The sequence below is a fragment of the Onychomys torridus genome, chromosome 8 (genome assembly GCF_903995425.1).
Source record: "Onychomys torridus chromosome 8, mOncTor1.1, whole genome shotgun sequence".
Lineage (NCBI taxonomy): Eukaryota > Metazoa > Chordata > Mammalia > Rodentia > Cricetidae > Onychomys > Onychomys torridus.
This window is the reverse complement of record NC_050450.1, coordinates 17,667,409-17,684,884: the sequence shown is the minus strand read 5'-3', so window position 1 is coordinate 17,684,884 and position 17,476 is coordinate 17,667,409. Positions and strand designations below refer to the sequence as shown.

Sequence of the window (17,476 nt, the reverse complement as noted above, 5' to 3'; positions counted from 1 at the left end):
AATCAACATGCATTCTAATCCTAGGTTTATTCAACAGTCCTTTCACTCTACACAAGTACAAACACAACCTTATCTAAAATGCTACAAAGTTATAAAACTCAAAACAAATTGTATAGTACTGACTGTACAATAAAAGCAAAAAGAAGCAATGTGTACATTGCCAAGGTTAACCTGCAACACCACCATGAATGGCAGGTGATAACGAGGGTGGCGGTAGGTGCCATGAGGACCCTGTAGAACTGGTTCACCAATTTCAGAGAGTAACAGACACTAGGACAGGAAGAGAGAAAGGTGTTTAACCCTACACGCTGAAGAGGACTCTGAAGGGGGACAGAGCAGGGCACGACCAGGCTGCCCGGCTGGTCCCAGGTCACCTGTGGGAAACGGTGTGTTGCCATTTGAAGGCTCGCTTGTCCCAGGTGGCTCTGCTACCAAGCGGATTCTCAAGAACTGGAAGGGTGAACTTTCTAGCCAGAAAACTACAGGGTACCTCTATGGACACAGTCCTGAATCAACAGAATCCTCCTGCAGAGGAAACATCTCCACTGCTGTCTTCAAAGCCCGCCTGGTATGGGACCCTTCCCTACATACCCTCACTTGGCTAGAGAAAGGACAAAACTGAGTTGGGGAAACATAAGTTACAGAGGTACGAATCAAGGTCCCTCCCTGCTTATCGGGAGGAGTTGGAACTGGAGCGGCTCCTATGGCGGCGGCGGCCGGGAGATCGAGACCTCCTACGCACAGGGGACCTGCGCCTTGGGGAGCGAGACCTGCAGAAAGAGAAACCAAGTCAGCCAAAGCGAGAGCTCCAAGCAGCACAGCTGTGGGGGCAAATCGGCCTTTTCTAAGATAATTCTAAATGTGTTTACAGCCCTATGAACTATGGCTTCTGCTACGTCTGAACCTAAAAGCTCCTCTCTTAACCAACCCCTCCTGTAATCTTTTTCTTTTTGATTTTTCCAGACAGAGTTTCTCTGTAGAGACCAGGCTGTCCTTGAACTGAGAGATCCATCCCCCCTGCCTCTACTTCCTGAGAGCTGGGATTAAAGGCATGTGCCACCATGCCAAGCAGGCCCCTCACAAAGGGCAGAGAGCTTGCATCTGTTTTCATGGGACCCATGCTAGCTCAGACTTCAGAGGGTCTCCCTGCTTGTCAACAACACACATTTTGACTGTTCTTTATCTGACCGAGGGCTACATGCTGACCTACTTTCTGCATTCAACCCCAAAGGAATGGGCAACAATGAAGGACCCCAAAGTCATCACAGCCACTTAGGTTTATAAATCACATAAGCCAGATGGGTCAAGGACAATTCCAAATTAATTCACCTCCTTCTCATTCGTGGGGGTGACCTGCGCCACATGGGAGGCGGCGGAAGCATCCTCCTGGGTGGGCTGAATCGCCGTGGGGGTGGCCGAGGCCAGGGTGCCAACACAGCAGTTGCAGTGATCTCTTGGCCATCAATTTGTCCTACAGAAAAAAGGGACAAAACCATAAAATCTCTATTAAATATTTAACATATTCACATTGTGATGGTGTGGTGACATATGCCTGAAATCTCAGTACTCAGAAGGTGGAGGCAGGTATTAGTCCACACCTTTAGTTCCAGCATTTGAGAGGTGGACAGAACAGGTGATCTCAGAATTTGTAGCCAGCCTGGTCTACATAGCAAGGTCCAGGTTAAGACCAGATAGGGGTACACAGGGAGACCCCCGTTTCAAATACAAAACAAAACCCACCTACCCCTGGCAAGCACCAAGTAGGTGCTCAGCCGACCACGGCAAACAATCATAAAAGCTACTACAGGGCATGAGATGGAAGAGACACTAATGGAGGCACCGGAACAGTGGCGCTCGCCTTTAATCCCAGAAGACAGACAGCCCACACACAATTTAAGACTGTGTTGAAACCGCTAGGCAGAAGACACAGAAGGGCCAGCAGTGGACCAGTGACAAGGCAGCACAGAGCTCAGGGACACGAAGGTGACACCAGGAGCTGAGCTTCCTTTTTTTTGAGACAGGGTCTCTACATAGCCCTAGCTACCCTGGAATTTGCATGCTAGACCAAACCAGCCTTGAACTCACAAATCCCCTTGCCTCTGCCGGGATTAAAGGGGTCACCACATGTGACACTGAACTTCCCTTTTTAAGGACAGTGGGAAGTTCAGGCTGGGGGGGGAGGGGGAAGGGACACTTGTTTGAAGACTTCTGCAGCAATCTACATGAACTAATTTCCAAATAAAAGGGAAGAAAAGGAAAACTTCAGGGATGGTTTTAAAAGCAGAGGCTGTACTGCAGGACACAAACCCCGGGACTTATAGGGTCTCAGAGGAAAAAAAGCAAAGCACACTGAGGTGCGGATTTAGGTGTAGGAACACCTAAGGAGCCCAAACCTAGCTCTTCAGGGTCAACAAAGGGCACAGCTCCTACCTTGCGGTACCCAGAGGCTAATTCAGGCACCCTCATTAACTCCAGGGGTTTATCGTAACTAAACCCAGCGGTGGCCAGCCACTGGCCCACAACCAAACCACCTCCAACAAAGGCTGAACCATAGATAAGACACATACACCATCTAGCCAGTTGCCAGTGAAGGCCACTCTAGCTGTCTCCAGTTCCCTAAATTTTAACTGATTAGCAACTGCTCACTCTGGTAATACCAGACAATAGGCAGACAAAAGTGAAGGTGTGATTCACAGGCCCTGAGCTGATATGACACAGCTTATGCTGAACTCTTGAAACACTTGAGGGAGCCTAAAGTGAATTAAAAGTGGCTAAGTATCTAAGAAAATCCATATTCAAAGGCCATCATTAAAAACAGTAACAAAACCCCAACTAAAACTTTTAGATATTAATTTGTAAACTTAACAGGCCCCTGAGGACTCTTAAGGTTCCCCTAACACAGATTAATGGCCCAGACGGTATAGAGAGCTACCTGTTCTCAGTCTCAGACGCCTACACCCTACAGAACTCTGGATTCTCTAAAATGCTTATTTGAAGACAAAGTGGAAACTGACCACCAAAACTATTCCTAAGGAATACTCCACCTGGCCAGGTGGCGGGGGCACACGCCTTTAATCCCAGTATCCAGGAGGCAAAGGCAGGAGGACCTCCATGAGTTCGAGGCCAGCCTGCACTACTACACAGCTAGTTCTAGGACAGTTGGGGCAGTTACACAGAGGACCCCTCCTACCCCACCCCCACCCCTTTAATCCCAGCACTTGGGAGGCAGAAGCAGGTGAATCTCTGTGAGTTCGAGGCCAGCCTGGTCTACAGATCGAGTTCCAGGACAGGATCCAAAGCTACACACACAAAAAAACTGTCTCAAAAAAACCAAAAAAAGAGAGGGAACCTCCCAACACAACAAAACCCCAAACCAACACAAAACAAAAAAATCCACTCCACCAACAGTTAGATACAAGAGATACACATTTAGTATATGTATCATGTAGCAAAACAATCCTAAAAATGCTGAAATGTTTGCAAAATAGAAAAGGATTCTCAAAATGATTAAAGAAAACATTCCCATGTAAAAGCCAAATATATTCTTTGTAAGAAAAGCTTCACTTGATCAACAGGTTTTTAACAGATTGAAAAATCCCAAAACTGCTAATATATTCATATTTGCTGACTTTTTCTTTTTGGGACTAGTGAGTACTTCAGAAAACATGCTCTTGGTAATACACCCCACCGAGTAAGAACCAGACTCTACAAAGGGCTCCACTGAGACTCAGAAGCACCTGGGTTGGAAACGTATTCCAAGGGTCCCACAAGCAATCAAGTCTCTGTGAGGACAGAGGTGACATGTCGGAGGGTGGCCACAGGTCCACTCACCTCCATCCATGTGTTTCAGCGCCTTCTCTGCTTCATCTGGATTCTCAAACTCCACATATGCGTAGCCTTTGGATAGATGAGGATGCATCCTTTCTACAGGCATGTCAATCATTTTAATTTTCCCATAAGTAGAAAATATTTCCATGATATGATCCTGGAGAGAGAAAGAAGGTCACATCCTTGTTTTCCCATCTATTATTTTTAATGGTCAAAGGGAATTCACTAAATGCTGAGTAAATCTCCAGTGTGAAAACATCCTGCCACTTGACAAGCTGTGTCACTGGGGCCAAAGTCTCCTGGACGTAAGTGTAATAGATTAAGACCATTCAAAAGAATTAAGCAGCATTCCAATCAAGTCACGGACTCAGAGTTCTCAGACAGGAGGACTACATTCTAGTGCACTGCTGCCAGGCACCAGCTTGTCCAGCCACACCCTCCAACCCTCATGGATCTGTGATTCTTACCTTGGTCACATTCCTGGTGAGCCTCCCAATGTGCACTTTGGTGGGTTTAGGTGAAGGGCTCCGCCTTTTCCTCTCCTTTTCATCTCTTTTAGGTGGTTTGGATCTGAAAATACAAAAATACCCAGAAATTTTCAATTTCTATCAACCATAATGGGTTTGAGGGTGGAATTCAGGGCAAGGTCCCAGATTTGGTCCTCGGCACTGAAAAAGGAAACTATCAGCTGGATGTGGTGGTGTATGTCTAAACCCAGCACCCCGGCCACAGCAGGAGGAGTACTGGGAGTTCAAAGCTAACCTGCACTGCCTAGCAACAAAGTGTGAGGCTTCTACTTAGCTTCAACAGCCTCTATCCAGCAGAGCTCCTTACCAATTCACTTCTATCACCTAGGAGGTGTGAATGAGAATAGCCCCACAGGCTCATATATTTGAATGCTTAGTTGTCAGGGAGTAGCATTATTTGAAAAGGATGAAGAGATGTGGTCTTGCTGGAGTCCCGGAGGTGAGCTTAGAGGTTTCAAGCCCAAGACAGGCTCAGTCTCTCTCTTCCTGCTGCCTTCACATCCGGACGTAGAACTCTGTTACCATGTCTGCCTGCATGCCACCATACTTCCAGCCACATGATAATGAACTAAACCTCTGAAATTATAAGCCAGCCCCAATTAAATGCTTTCCTTTATAAGAACTGCCTTGGTCATACTGTCTTTTCACAGCAACAGAACACTGAGACATTATCCCTGATTTAGAAGCCCTTCAAATTAACGCACATTTAACTTTTATTCTGTATGGGAATGTCCCAGGCGACACGTGTGTAGGTAGAGGATGACCTGTAGGAGTCTCTCAGCTTCCACCATGTGTATTCCAGGGGTGAGCACTCTGGCTGATAGGCTTGGCAGCAAGCACGCCTGGTTACTGATACATCCTGCACTCTAACCTTTGATCACTTTTTGTATTGAGACAGGTTCATATGCAAACCAGGAAAGCTGCCAACTTCTTCTTTTTTTTTTTTTTTGGTTTTTCGAGACAGGGTTTCTCTGTGTAGCTTTGCGCCTGTCCTGGGGTAGCCCAGGCTGGCCTTGAACTCAGAGATCCATCCACCTGGCTCTGCCTCCCGAGTGCTGGGATTACAGGCGTGCGCCACCACACTTTTCTTTGATATACTTAAAAGGAAAATTCACATTTACTTATGTACTTGTGTGCTACTGTGCATATGTGGAGGTCAGAGGTCAACTCGTGGGAGTCATCACACACCACCATGTGGATCCTGGAGACTGAACTCTGGTTGTCATAGGCTTGGCAGCAAAACCTTTACCTGCTGAGCCATCCTGTCAGCCCTGGTCTACGTTTCTAATAATTCTAATAACTATGGTGATGAGCAGGCTAGCTATGCTGTACTCACTTGGAGCGGGACCGCCGCCTGTTGTCATGCCTGCGCCGGGAAGGGCTTGGGGAGCCAGAGGAGCTGCTGGAGCTGGAGCTTCGGGAAGTGCTGGAGCTTCCTGACCGGCTGGACGCAGAAGAGGAGCTGGAACCACTGCTTGAGCCTGTGCTGGTGCTGGAGCCCGAGCTGGAGGTTGAGCTGGATCGAGACCTGAGGAAAAGGTGGGGTATGTATCAGAGTCCATGAGCAAGAGTCATTCTACACAGAAGACTTCCCAAAGAGGAAACAGCTCCCCTGGTTCTCTAAGCCTCACTGCTTTCATCAGCAATGAGTCTGTCAGGTCACCACTTCAGCCTTCAACAGGGCTGTAGATAGACTCAGGCATGTCTTCAACTACCAAAAAATGAGCTTCAGGGTTGAAAACATAGCTCAGCAAGCAAGGGCTCTTGCAGAGGACCCAGGTCTGGTTTCAGCACCCACATAGCAACTCACAGTTGCTTGTGACTACCGTTTCAGGGCACCCGATGCCCTCTTCTGGCTTGTGGGAACAAGGTACACACATGGTATGCATACATACACGTAGGCAAGACTCATACTTAAAAAGACTCTTGACTGAAGTCATCTAATCTCAATTCAGAATGAAAACATACTTGCAAGAAAAACAATTCATGTCATTTAAACATCACATTTCTTAGTATCACAGAAGAGTTCATATCCATAAACACACATATCAAGACCATGTATCATATATAATGAGATGAAACTCAAAACCAGCATGCCCTAACTTAGGGTCTTGTCAACAACCTTAGGGTCCGGTTGCTTTCAAAGTAGTTAAGAAAAGGTAGCCTTCCCTTGGCCTCAATTCACTTGGCAAGCTTCAGGCACCCATGAAATCCTGTCTCAAAACATGAGTTAGATAGCTCCTGCACAACACCTGCTATACAGGACTATCTTCCCAGACAACTGCTGTCCTCAGTTCACCTGGGCATGCTCAATAACCACAGCTGGGCTAGTCTCTTGAAAGGAAGAGACAGGGAGGCTCAAGGGACCCCCATGGAGGATCTAGCCACTCCTCCCAACCAGCTGCAGCATGCAATTCTGCCCTAATTGCACACGGTTTGAAGTAGGGGATTCTGAGGGTGGGAACCCCATCTAGACCATACTCCTGCCAGTACCGGCCACACCCACTGCACTGTACATGATCCTAATAAACTCAACAGCTCCCCTTGAGTGCCCTCTGGTGAAGAGCATCTTGTTTGTTGGTGGGAACACAGAAGGGCGCCTAGGGAAGGAACTCAACACCCAGGCCGATCTCTGGCCTCCACAGGCGCAGCAGCGGCCTCTGCCCCACCTGGTGCTGCTGCTTCCGCTTGAGGCACTTCGTCTCTTCCGAGCCTTATCCCTGCCACGGTCCTTCTCACTTGACTCTTTAGTGGCCCCTTTATCTTTAGATCGATCCTTGGACTTCTCGTCAGAGCGGTCCTTGCGTTTGGTAGGAGAAGGAGCCCTGCATGGTGAGGAAGAATGTGAGGTTGCAAGCTCCCCTGACCAAACCCTGAAATAGCACAACCCAGTAGTGGGGTCCAAAGGGAATACTAAGACCCCAGGTGATCACAGAGCAAAACGATCTGTGTAGTAGGACACTCACTGTAGAACACAAAATCTCCCCTCTCTGAGGGTCCCTAAACAGCAAGCACCCCCAAAATAGCACTAGAAAAATCTTACAGAAGGATTACCTAGTGCTGGACTTTTTATTATTGTCTTTGACTCCTAGCAAGCTCTTCTTTTTCACTCCTGATAAATCCATTCTCCCCTTCTGAGGTGTTCAAAGCAGCAATGTCGGCCTCACTTATCTGAACTCTCACTTCTAACTAATCGATTGCAATTTACGCCAAAGAGCAGCCTAGTAACAAGATAAAAGGATTTAAATAGAGTAAACGAATTGACAAGGCAACAAATCCACTTTGCAACAAAAAGTTGAACACACAGGAAGAGAGCAAGGGAACACAGCAAATAGCCAAGTGTCTATACAGCCTGGACACTCAGAGGACAGCCCTCATCTCATGGAGGCACAAATGGAACGGCCACCTTAGTTTGTCTTTTTTAAATAGGAGAAAAAATACAAAATTTATTACATGTTTACGGTGCAGGAATATTAAGATTCTTCATTCTTATTAATGAAATGGGGATGGGAATTGTTCCTATCATTGTTACTTTAGAGCCTGCATAACACTAGAGTAAGTTTGATAATGAGCCAGCCAGCCACTCGAAAGCAGCTTTCAAAATACTAGATAGATACACAATGGCCTCAGAGGAGAAAAACCCAATTTGTAGATAAACTGACAGGCTCAGATTTATTTGTCTTATTGCCATAATTCCCTTTGGGGAAACACCGAGTGATGACTAGGTCATCTTGAGAGGGACAAGCACTAAAACATTAAATATTCGACACAAATGGACAAAACATCACAGAAGCGCATAAAAAAGGGTCCTAAACCTGGGCAGTAGTTGGCACACACCTTTAATCCCAGCACTTGGGAGACAGAAGGCAAAGAGATGGAGGTCAGCCTGATCTACAGAGCTAGCCCCAGGACAGCCAAGAGGGCTACACAATGAAATCCTGAGGGGGTGGGGAGGGGAGCAAGAAAAAGTAAGACTATCAGGGGTAAACTATAAAGCAAAAATGGGGAAATGTGACTTGTTGGATCTAGGCAGCAGTCAGGTAGACACAAATATATAATTTTCTCCACCTTGAGACTTGGAATGGGGTGAGGCCTCACAGGCTGTGTAAAGGTTTATTAGCAATATGCTAAGTAACAGTAACAATAAAATAGAAACTGCTTCCTGTGTCCTCTTCTCAGGGAGCAAAATACTATCCAAGGCCTTAGGATATAGCTTAACTCTCTTTTCTCATCTTCAATTGTAACCAAGAGAGAAAGAATACAGCATTTGGAGTTTGATTTCAGAGACAATGCACTTCTAAATGATGCTGAGTAAGTATTCTAGCCCAAAAGAAAAGAGCCCTTGCCTTTGGACAAATGACTGGAACATGGGAAATGATTCCTATACAGCTCCTTTCCAGGGCTATAAAGTCTTTTCAAGCTGTTTGCCCTAAACATACCAGTCACACCCACCAGGGAACACAAGTAACTCATGGTCTGGAGTAAGCAAGCATGCCTGTGCTTGATGGCATGCTTCACTTACAATTTTGTTTATTGAGCTAGGATCTCTCTATTACATAGCCTTGGCTGTCCGGGAACTCACTCTATAGACCAGGCTTGCCTTGAATTCAGAGTTCTTCCTGGGATTAAAGGCCTGTGCCACTCACTGTTATAACGTTTTTTTTCCCCCCCCGGGGAGGGGGACGACGACACAGGATCTATTATGTAGCTCCAACTACATTAACAGAACTGGAACTCCCTAGGTAGACCAGGTTGACCTCTGCCTCCTAAGTGCAGGGATTAAAGGCTTATTTTATTAAAGATAAGGCCTCTCTCTAGCCTAGGCTGGCTTCAAATGTTCTATGCAGGAATGTTTGACTGTAGATTGATTCTCCTGCCTCCACCTGGGATTACAGACTTCATACATGGGGCTGGAGACTGAGACCAGGGCTTCATGCACAGTAGGCAAAAGCACACCACCACTCAGCTGTTCCTAGAGCTCCACTTTTCCTGACATCAGTTCGCAAAAGCCTTAGCTAAACTAGCCTGGGAATCTGACCAGCTAAAAGCTTGATGTTAAATGACAGTTGAAGGGTTGTTTCTTCATGTCTGGAAACCACACCTACATCCACTATTACCTCATTACACCTGATTCTGGATGTTTAATAAAGTCTGTAACAGCTCACCTTAGGATCACTTTTGGGTAAGATCACATAGAGCAGCACTGTCAGTAAGTGGGAGCCATGAACACAGCCTCAAGTTTTCTTGCAGCCGTATCAAAACCGAGTTACTTTTTTCCCCTTGTAGTGCTGGGGAATAATACTCAAGAGCCTGTATGGGTAATGGTGGCGCACACCTTTAATCCCAGCACTCAGGGGACAGAGATAGGAGATCTCTGAGTTTGAGGCCAGCCTGGTCTACAGAGCTAGCTAGTTCCACGACAGCCAGGGCTATACAAAGAAACTGTTTCAAAAAACTAAACAAAAACAAAACAGAAAATAAAACCCAAAACCAAACCAAACTAAAAAAACCTCAGAGCCTGGTGCACTCAACAAGGACTCTATTACTGACATAGATTGACAGTCCAAAATGAATAGTTTTTCCCCGCTTTCTTGAGACATGGTCTCACTATGCAGCCCTCAATCGCCCAGGTTGACCAGGCTGGCCTCAAGCTCTAGACCTGACACCTGCCAGTGCTGGCATTAAAGGTAGTATGTGGGTCCCAAAATTAGTTTTTAATAAGATAATAAATATTACCTCTGTAACATATAATCAATATAAAAACACCAAATGTGTTTTTTCCCATACTAAGTTATTTAAATCTGGTATGTACATTTCAGTTTGGGTTTCCACCTAACTGCTCCATAGCTACCAGTGGCAAAGAATGGATTTCGCTCGCACACCTTCCCACCCCAACCTGTCGGAATATACTTTAATGAAACAAGCAGAACCTGTGACTTTAAGCAGTCTACAAATTATGAACCATAGAGAAAGCGAACACTTTGCTGGGTGTGGTAGAAAGCAAAGGTGAGGTTCTCTGTTCACAAGTTCAGGTAACAGCTCAGGGCCTTGGTCACCTCCCCATCCTCCGGAAAGGTGTGCGTCCAACAGCCAGAAAGAGGAGAAAACAATTAGTTAAATCTAGAGCAGAGGCCGTTTCCGCGATCTTCAAAGCACTCTCTACATACAAAAGCACATCTGAGACGCAGTGTCTACGAAGTAACACAAGGCAGAGAGAGCAAGCCTACACCACGTCTCTCCACCCTAAACCATAACCTTCCAGGATTTTCCTTTTGAGCTCGGTAACCGTGCTCAAGTCCACCCTGGGCCGGATCCTCAAGGCCCAGAGCTGAGAACTGCGCACAGGAGTTCGGTAAACACTCGTGGGAAGAGATCTAAAAGGAAGCCAACCTTTTAGGCCGGTTCACAATCGGCACCGTCCGCTCCGGCCACACATATCGACCTCGCCTCCCACCCTGTTTCTCCACTCACAACTCAGGTAGGGCCTGACGTGGCGAGCCTAGGTCTCCAGCTAGACAAGAAAACAAGAGAAGAGGCGGCGCTCGCAGCTGCCGGGGGTGCTGCAAGCTAAGCTGGTCGCCGCCAAGCTAACGATGCGGGATCGCCCTTCCGTCTGCGACCGCCTCGACCACTTCCGGGCCGCGGCCTCGACGCCTCCCACTCCGCCCGACCTGAGCCACTCTCTCCGGGCTCTGCGCCTCGCCGGCAGGCCTCTCCCACACTGCGGGGCTGCGAAACGCAGCCGGCTCCACGATGCGCCCCACCAAGCCCGGCAGAAGGTCCCCGAAGGTCGGATGCGGCCGGATTCCTTCCCCAACTTACATCTTCCCGAGGCCGCCACCTCCTCCCGCTCTTCTCACCGGAGGCCGGCGCAACTCTGTCGTCAGAGTTGAGAAGCGGGAAGACACAGCGTTGTCGCGCAGCGATGACGTAAGCTCCTCAGCCAATGCACGCGAGCAGTGGAGAGTTAAAGGACAGCGACTGTTTATGGGAGGAGCGTCGCAGCGCTTAGGTTTTTTTTTTTTTTCCCCCTGAGCGGAGGCACTGCTAGGAATGCCGCCGGGACTCGATTTGCGCGTCCTGGAGCGCACGGGTGATTGGCAGATCCGAACCGGAGGGCTGCACCTTTTGGCGTCCAGCGGATCTTTGCGAAAGGAGCTGCTCTGGTTGTCTCTTTTATTGACTCTGAGTACCTCGTCGTAGAACCTAAGGTTATGAGCCCTGCAGGGAGCGGTGCGCCCTACCGCCGAGGCGGCCCGAGGGTCAAAGCAAAGCCGCGCTATGTTAAAGGGATAGGCTGGTACAGATGGTGGGTTCCTGCTGCCAAAACTCTCTGGTAGAGCCAGATGGTGGCGGCGCACACCTTTAATCCCAGCACTCGGGAGGCAGAGGCAGGCGGATCTCTGTGAGTTCGAGGCCAGCCTGGTCTCCAAAGAGAGTTCCAGGAAAGGTGCAAAGCTACACAGAGACACCCTGTCTCCAAACAAACAACCCCAAAAAACTCTCTGGTAGTGTAGTGATGATCGCACAGGCACGGTCTCTGTGCTGGTGGGATTCAGCCGACTGGGTGCGGCAGGAGACCAGTGAGGCCAGAAAGAAAGGAGTTTGAGGAAATATTGAAGACATGTAGTAGGGCAGGCGTTTCCGAGGTGACATGTCTGAAAAGGACGCGTGAGGCAGAGGGAACAACAGGTGCAAAGAAAGGCGTTCAGGTTCGCTGGGAGAAGAAAAGGAAGGCCAGTCCGGGTGAAGGTCACTCTCAGGACATAGAGGTCCCTGTCTGTGCACTAACTATAGAGTAGTGCCCCGCCTCCCAATTCAGCTTGGCACATTCCTTGCTCTGTGATTATTTGCGGAAGGAATGGATATGCGTTCAGTCCCTGCGGTTTTCTAAGTAGGTTTGAGGCAACAAGGGAGAGAGAGGAACAGATCTAAAGTGAGCTTTAGAAGAAAGGAAAAAAGGAGGCTTGGATTTGGATTACATATTTCAGTGAAAGATAGGATGAGAAGCCAACGTGCAGCTTGGTGACCATGGAGAGGTGGAGGGAAGAGAGAGCATCCAAGGAGCTGGGCACTGGCCAGGAGAAGGAACCTGCCTCTGGACTCTGCTCCCCTGAGGCACCAGTTCATTTTAGGGGGTGAGGTTAGCAGATCCAGTCAGTCTAGCCTGGTACCCCTGTTGGACGTAAGATTTGATGTGTGGAATATTTAATATAAGCTGATTTTCCTGTATTATTGTCATATCTGCTGTGGTCAGACATGAGTGGTAAGTAGATGTATTAGCTGTTCTCTAGAGGAAGAGAACTGATAGAATGAAAATATATAAGTAAATATATTATGTTGACTTACACGATTCAGTCTGGGTCATCCAGCGGTGGCTGTCTGCACCCTGGAAAGGCTGAAAACCAGTAGTTTTGCGGTCTAAGAAACTGGATACCTTTGTAGTCTTTTTTTTCCCCCATGACAGAGTTTCTATGTATAGTTTTGGTGGCTGTCCTGGATCTTGCTCTGTAGACCAGACTGGCCTCAAACTCATAGAGATCTGCCTGGCTCTGCCTTCTGAGTGCTGGGATTAAAGGCATGTGTCACCACCGCCTGACTACCTTTGTAGTCTTTTTTTTTTTTTTTTAAAGATTTATTTATTTGTTATGTATATAGAAGAGGACACCAGATCCCATTACAGATGGTTATGAGCCACCATGTGGTTGCTGGAAATTCAACTCAGGACCTCTGGAAGAGCAGCCAGTGCTCTTAACCTCTGAGCCATCTCTCCAGCCCCACTGGAAAGTGCTGCTCACATTTAGGGTGGCTCTTCTTACCTAACAATTGCAAAATTCCCTCATAGGTGTGCCCAGAGGTGTGCCTCTTGGTTAATTCTTTTTGTTTTTCGAGACAGGGTTTCTCTGTGTAGTTTTGTACCTTTCCTGGAACTCACTTTGTAGACCAGGCTGGCATTGAACTCACAGAGATCCTCCTGGCTCTGCCTCCCGAGTGCTGGGATTAAAGGCGTGCACCACCACCTGGCTAATTCTAAATTCAGTCAGGTTGACAACCAAGATTGACCATCTCCCAGGGGCTTCAACCTGTTCTTGTAGAGAAAAGGGCCCTTGAAGCTCTGAGATGGAGTGGTGATGGTCAGGCAGGCAGCATGTCCAGTTCTCTGAAGATTTAGTGGAGTCTATGATTAGAGAGGCTTCTGGAGGCCTCTAATCCAGAGCTTTGGATCCAGAGCAGCACTGATACCCTAGAAGCAGGAGGCAGCCTAGGGACCCTACCATGGCTGGTAGGGTGAGGCCAGAACAAGTCGGGCTAACACCCTCTCCCCTGCTTTTTCCCCAAATGTTCAAAGTAATTTAGCCGGGCAGTGGTGGCAAGGCATCAGTGAGGATGGCCAGGCTGACCTGTGCCAGTCATAGCCAGGTGATAAAGTACTCTGACCCTGAAGGCATTGTTTATAATCTATTATCTATTTTAGACAGGATCTTGCTATGTAGCCCTTGCTGTTGTGACATTCACTATGTAGCCAAGGCTGGCTTTGAATTTCTGGGAATCCTCCTGCCTCTGCTTTCCAAGTGGTGCGATTCCAGGTGTGTGTCACCATACTTAACAGCCCTTTCCCTTCAAACCTAGAAAAGCAGTGAGGAGCTTGGCTACAGTCTTGCCCACATTAGGGCTTCCTCTACTCTCTTATATCTCACCCAACAAGTTCTACATGCAGTGACAGTTGAGTCACTTTGTTGGGCTTACGGGACTAAATGAGGAAACATAGTGGCTGTCCCACAGGATTGCTCTTGGACCAGTGGACACTGGGTCAGGCCATGGGGAGCAGAGGAAACAGCCTTGTCTCCTGGGTCCCCAGGAAGAGCTAGGCAGCCTGGTACAGTAGCCGCCTGAAAACAGCTCGGGCCTTCCTGGTCTGGGGGGGAACAGACATGAAAGGGTTTCCTGTCTGAGAACCCCACAGCTCCATTCTTTGCTATTCCTCACACCTGCAGAGCTCAAAACAAGCCAACGGAGACAGGTTCCTGAGGCCTTCTCTAGGCGCTGCTGTTGATAACCCAGTATTGAGTACCCAGCCCTGCACCCTGTGGGGTCGTGCAAACCCTTCCAGCTGCTCTTAGTCTTTCTCTGTGTAACAGAGTCCTGGCTGTCCTGAAACTCACTGTGTAGGCCAGGCTGGTCTCGAACTCACAGAGATCCACTTGCCTCTGCCTCCTAAGTGGTGGGACTAAAGGCGTGCACCACCACCACCTGGCTCACCTAAGGTGGTCTTCTCCTCCTCCTCCTCCTCCTTCAAGGTTTTTTGAGACAGGGTTTCTCTATGTAATAGCTGGGGCTGTCCTGGATCTTGCTTTGTAGCCCAGGCTGGCCTCGAACTCACAGAGATCCTCCTGCTGCTGCCTCCTGAGTGCTGGGATTACACACACCTTCTTTACATAGCTGTGGATCCTCTTTATCTGGTTAACCTTAATTGTCAATTTGACACTGTCTAGAGTTATCTGAGAGGCCTCGATTGAGTTATCTGTGGACATGTTGGTGAGGGATTGTCCTGTTGTTATAGGAGGGCTCAGTCTGCTGCGGGCAGCACCATTCTTCAGGTAGGTCATCCTGGGCTGTGTTAAAAATCTAGCTAGGCACCAGGCGGTGGTGGCGCACACCTTTAGTCCAGCACTCGGGAGGCAGAGGCTGGTGAATCTCTGAGTTCGAGGCCAGCCTGGGGGAAAATATAAGTAAGCATGAGGCGATGAATAAACTATAAAGCAGGTGAGCCAACAAGCATTCCTTCCTCTATGGTTTCCAGAGTTCCTGCCCTCGCTCCCTTAATGATGGGTTGTGACTTTGACGTGTAAAGCCAGAGAAACCCCATCTCTTAAATTGTTTTTGGTCAGAGTATTTTATCAGCAATGGAAAAGAAACTAGGAAGAATTTCCTAAAAGCATTCTGATTGCTACAGTCCTTACATAAGCCCTCTGCTGGCAGCTTTACCCTGTCTTTGAGAGGACAGTCTCCATGTGTGCTGAAGCAGGCTTATTTCACAGGTGTACATATATATAGTATCTTCATCCAGGCCTATTTAGGCCTGAACACCTTTCTGCATACTTTAAAAAATGTGGCCGGGTGGTGGTGGCACAGGCCTTTAATCCCAGCACTCAGGAGGCAGAGGCAGGGTGATTGCTGTGAGTTCGAAGTCAGCCTGGTCTACAAAGCAAGTTCTATACAGTTAAGGCTACACAGAGAAACTCAGTCTTGAAAAACCAAAACAAACAAACAAACAAAAGATTTGCCATGGTCATGGTGTCTCTTCATAGCAATAGAAACCCTAACTAAGACACTCTCAGTTGTCAACTGGTGATGAGTACTACCATCACCTGGGAGATAGACTTCTGGGCATATCTACAGAGGGTTTTCTTAATTAGGTTAGCTGAGGTGGGGAAGGCCTACCCAGGTGGGTGCACCATTACCCAAGGCTGGATCCTGGACTAATTTTACATTTTTTTTTCCGAGACAGGGTTTCTCTGTGTAGTTTTGAGCCTTTCCTGGAACTCACTTTGTAGACCAGGCTGGCCTCGAACTCACAGAGATCCGCCTGCCTCTGCCTCCCAAGTGCTGGGATTAAAGGCATGCACCACAAAGTTTCTTTCTTTTTTTTTTCTTTTCTTTTCTTTTTTGTATGTGGAGCTGAGGATCGAACCCAGGGCCTTGCGCTTGCTAGCCAAGTGCTCTACCACTGAGCTAAATCCCCAACCCCTGGACTAATTTTAGAAAACACAAAGGAGTGGCAGTGGCATATGCCTTTAATCCCAGCACTTGGGAGGCAGAGGCAGGCTGATCTCTGTGAGTTTGAGCCCAGCCTGGTGTACAGAGCGAGATCCAGGACAGCCTCCAAAACTACATGGAGAAACCCTGTCCTGAAAAAAGAAAGAAAGAAAGAAAGAAAGAAAGAAAGAAAGAAAGACCACAGAGGAGCTGAGCCGGGTGGTGGTTGCTCTCTGCTTTTACTCCCGACTGCAGAGGCAAGGAGACCAACCTCTTCCAGCTCCTGGAAGTGACCTTGACTTGAGGGACTGGAGCCTGGAGCTGTGAGTTGGAATGAACTGGTTCTCTTTGTAGTGGCTTTTGTCAGCGTGGTTTATCACAGCAGAGAAAAGGGACAAAGACAGACAGTGATCAAGCCCGTGGCCCCCATTGCCTGTGTCACTCAGACTGACCACCTCCCCGCATTTTTTTCTGGATAGCCATGATGTTTATTGTCTACCCAAGAGATGGCCATTCAATGCTACAGTGGTTCCTGACTGTCCTACAGCCATGACTTCTGAAAAGCACAGTCTTTCTAAAACATTCCAGAAGGATATAAAATGCAGAGGTGTTGACTCAATATTTTAGAAAGCTGTAAGAAGCAATAGCACATAAATAAAAAGGGACTTGTGTTGAAGAAAATTCTGGAATTTTTCTTTTTAATATTGGAACCGGAGATGTCTTGCACCAGCCCATATTGTTTTCTTGGATGTAGATGGAACCCACTTTTTATTTGTCTTTGTCCATTGTGATGGCTGATGATTACCAACTTGATAGGATTTAGAATGACCACAGTAACAAGTGTTTGGGCATGTGAGAGAGTTTCTAGATTGTGTTAAATGAGGTGGAAAGACTGACCTCACCTGCAGTTTACCTTTCTCATCTAACCCCGCTGCCTGCCCATACCTTGGCAGACTAAGCTACAAGAAATGTGGGTGGTGGCACTCCATGGGCTAGGGTCCTGGACTGAAAAGGAAGCAAAGTGTCGAGCACCAGCCTTCCTGTCTGCAGATACGGCATGGCCTGTCATCACTCCAAGCCCAGCACCACGACTTCCTCCCTGTGATACTGTACCCTTGAGCTAGGAGCCAGAATACACCCCTCCTAAGCTGTTTTCGTCAAGTATTTTATCCTAAGGAAAGTAACTGATGCATGCCTCTTCCTTCACCTCATGGCAGTGGATCCTATAAGCTTCCTCCCTGTCAGGAAAAGCCAATTCCTGCTCTTTTTGAAACTTCATATGAGAGCCACATTTGAATATGGGATCCTAGTATAGTGATCTAGTCCCATGACCCCTCCTTATATCATATTTATGACTCAAAGAC

General features: G+C 47.7%; 1 protein-coding gene across 4 annotated transcripts; it reads right to left on the bottom strand.

The window, feature by feature from the left end:
* Positions 1–2: 2 nt before the first annotated feature.
* On the bottom strand, positions 3–11,329 carry Rnps1 (RNA binding protein with serine rich domain 1). Of its 4 annotated transcripts, XM_036197244.1 has the most exons (9): positions 11,178–11,262; positions 10,746–10,866; positions 7,410–7,576; positions 7,025–7,180; positions 5,692–5,883; positions 4,296–4,398; positions 3,832–3,985; positions 1,330–1,471; positions 3–770 (listed from the first exon to the last, which is right to left on the bottom strand). In XM_036197244.1, the coding sequence occupies exons 3-9, from the start codon at positions 7,478–7,480 to the stop codon at positions 671–673; spliced, it is 918 nt and encodes a 305-aa protein (XP_036053137.1). In that variant the 5' UTR covers positions 7,481–7,576; positions 10,746–10,866; positions 11,178–11,262; the 3' UTR covers positions 3–670. The 4 variants fall into 4 exon arrangements, with proteins under 4 accessions (XP_036053137.1, XP_036053138.1, XP_036053139.1 ...); XM_036197245.1 differs by lacking the exon at positions 10,746–10,866 and having other exon boundaries at positions 11,178–11,257; XM_036197246.1 differs by lacking the exon at positions 11,178–11,262 and having other exon boundaries at positions 10,746–11,145.
* Positions 11,330–17,476: the final 6,147 nt, after the last annotated feature.

Coding starts and splice junctions, on each gene's coding strand:
- Rnps1 (XM_036197244.1), bottom strand. CDS start 7,480: ATGGATTTATCAGGAGTGAAAAAGAAGAGCTTGCTAGGAGTCAAAGAC. Junction 5,884..7,024: donor AGCGGAAGCAGCAGCACCAG/GTGGGGCAGAGG, acceptor CCTTTTCCTCAG/GTCTCGATCCAGCTCAACCT. Junction 4,399..5,691: donor AGGCGGCGGTCCCGCTCCAA/GTGAGTACAGCA, acceptor TTGTATTTTCAG/ATCCAAACCACCTAAAAGAG.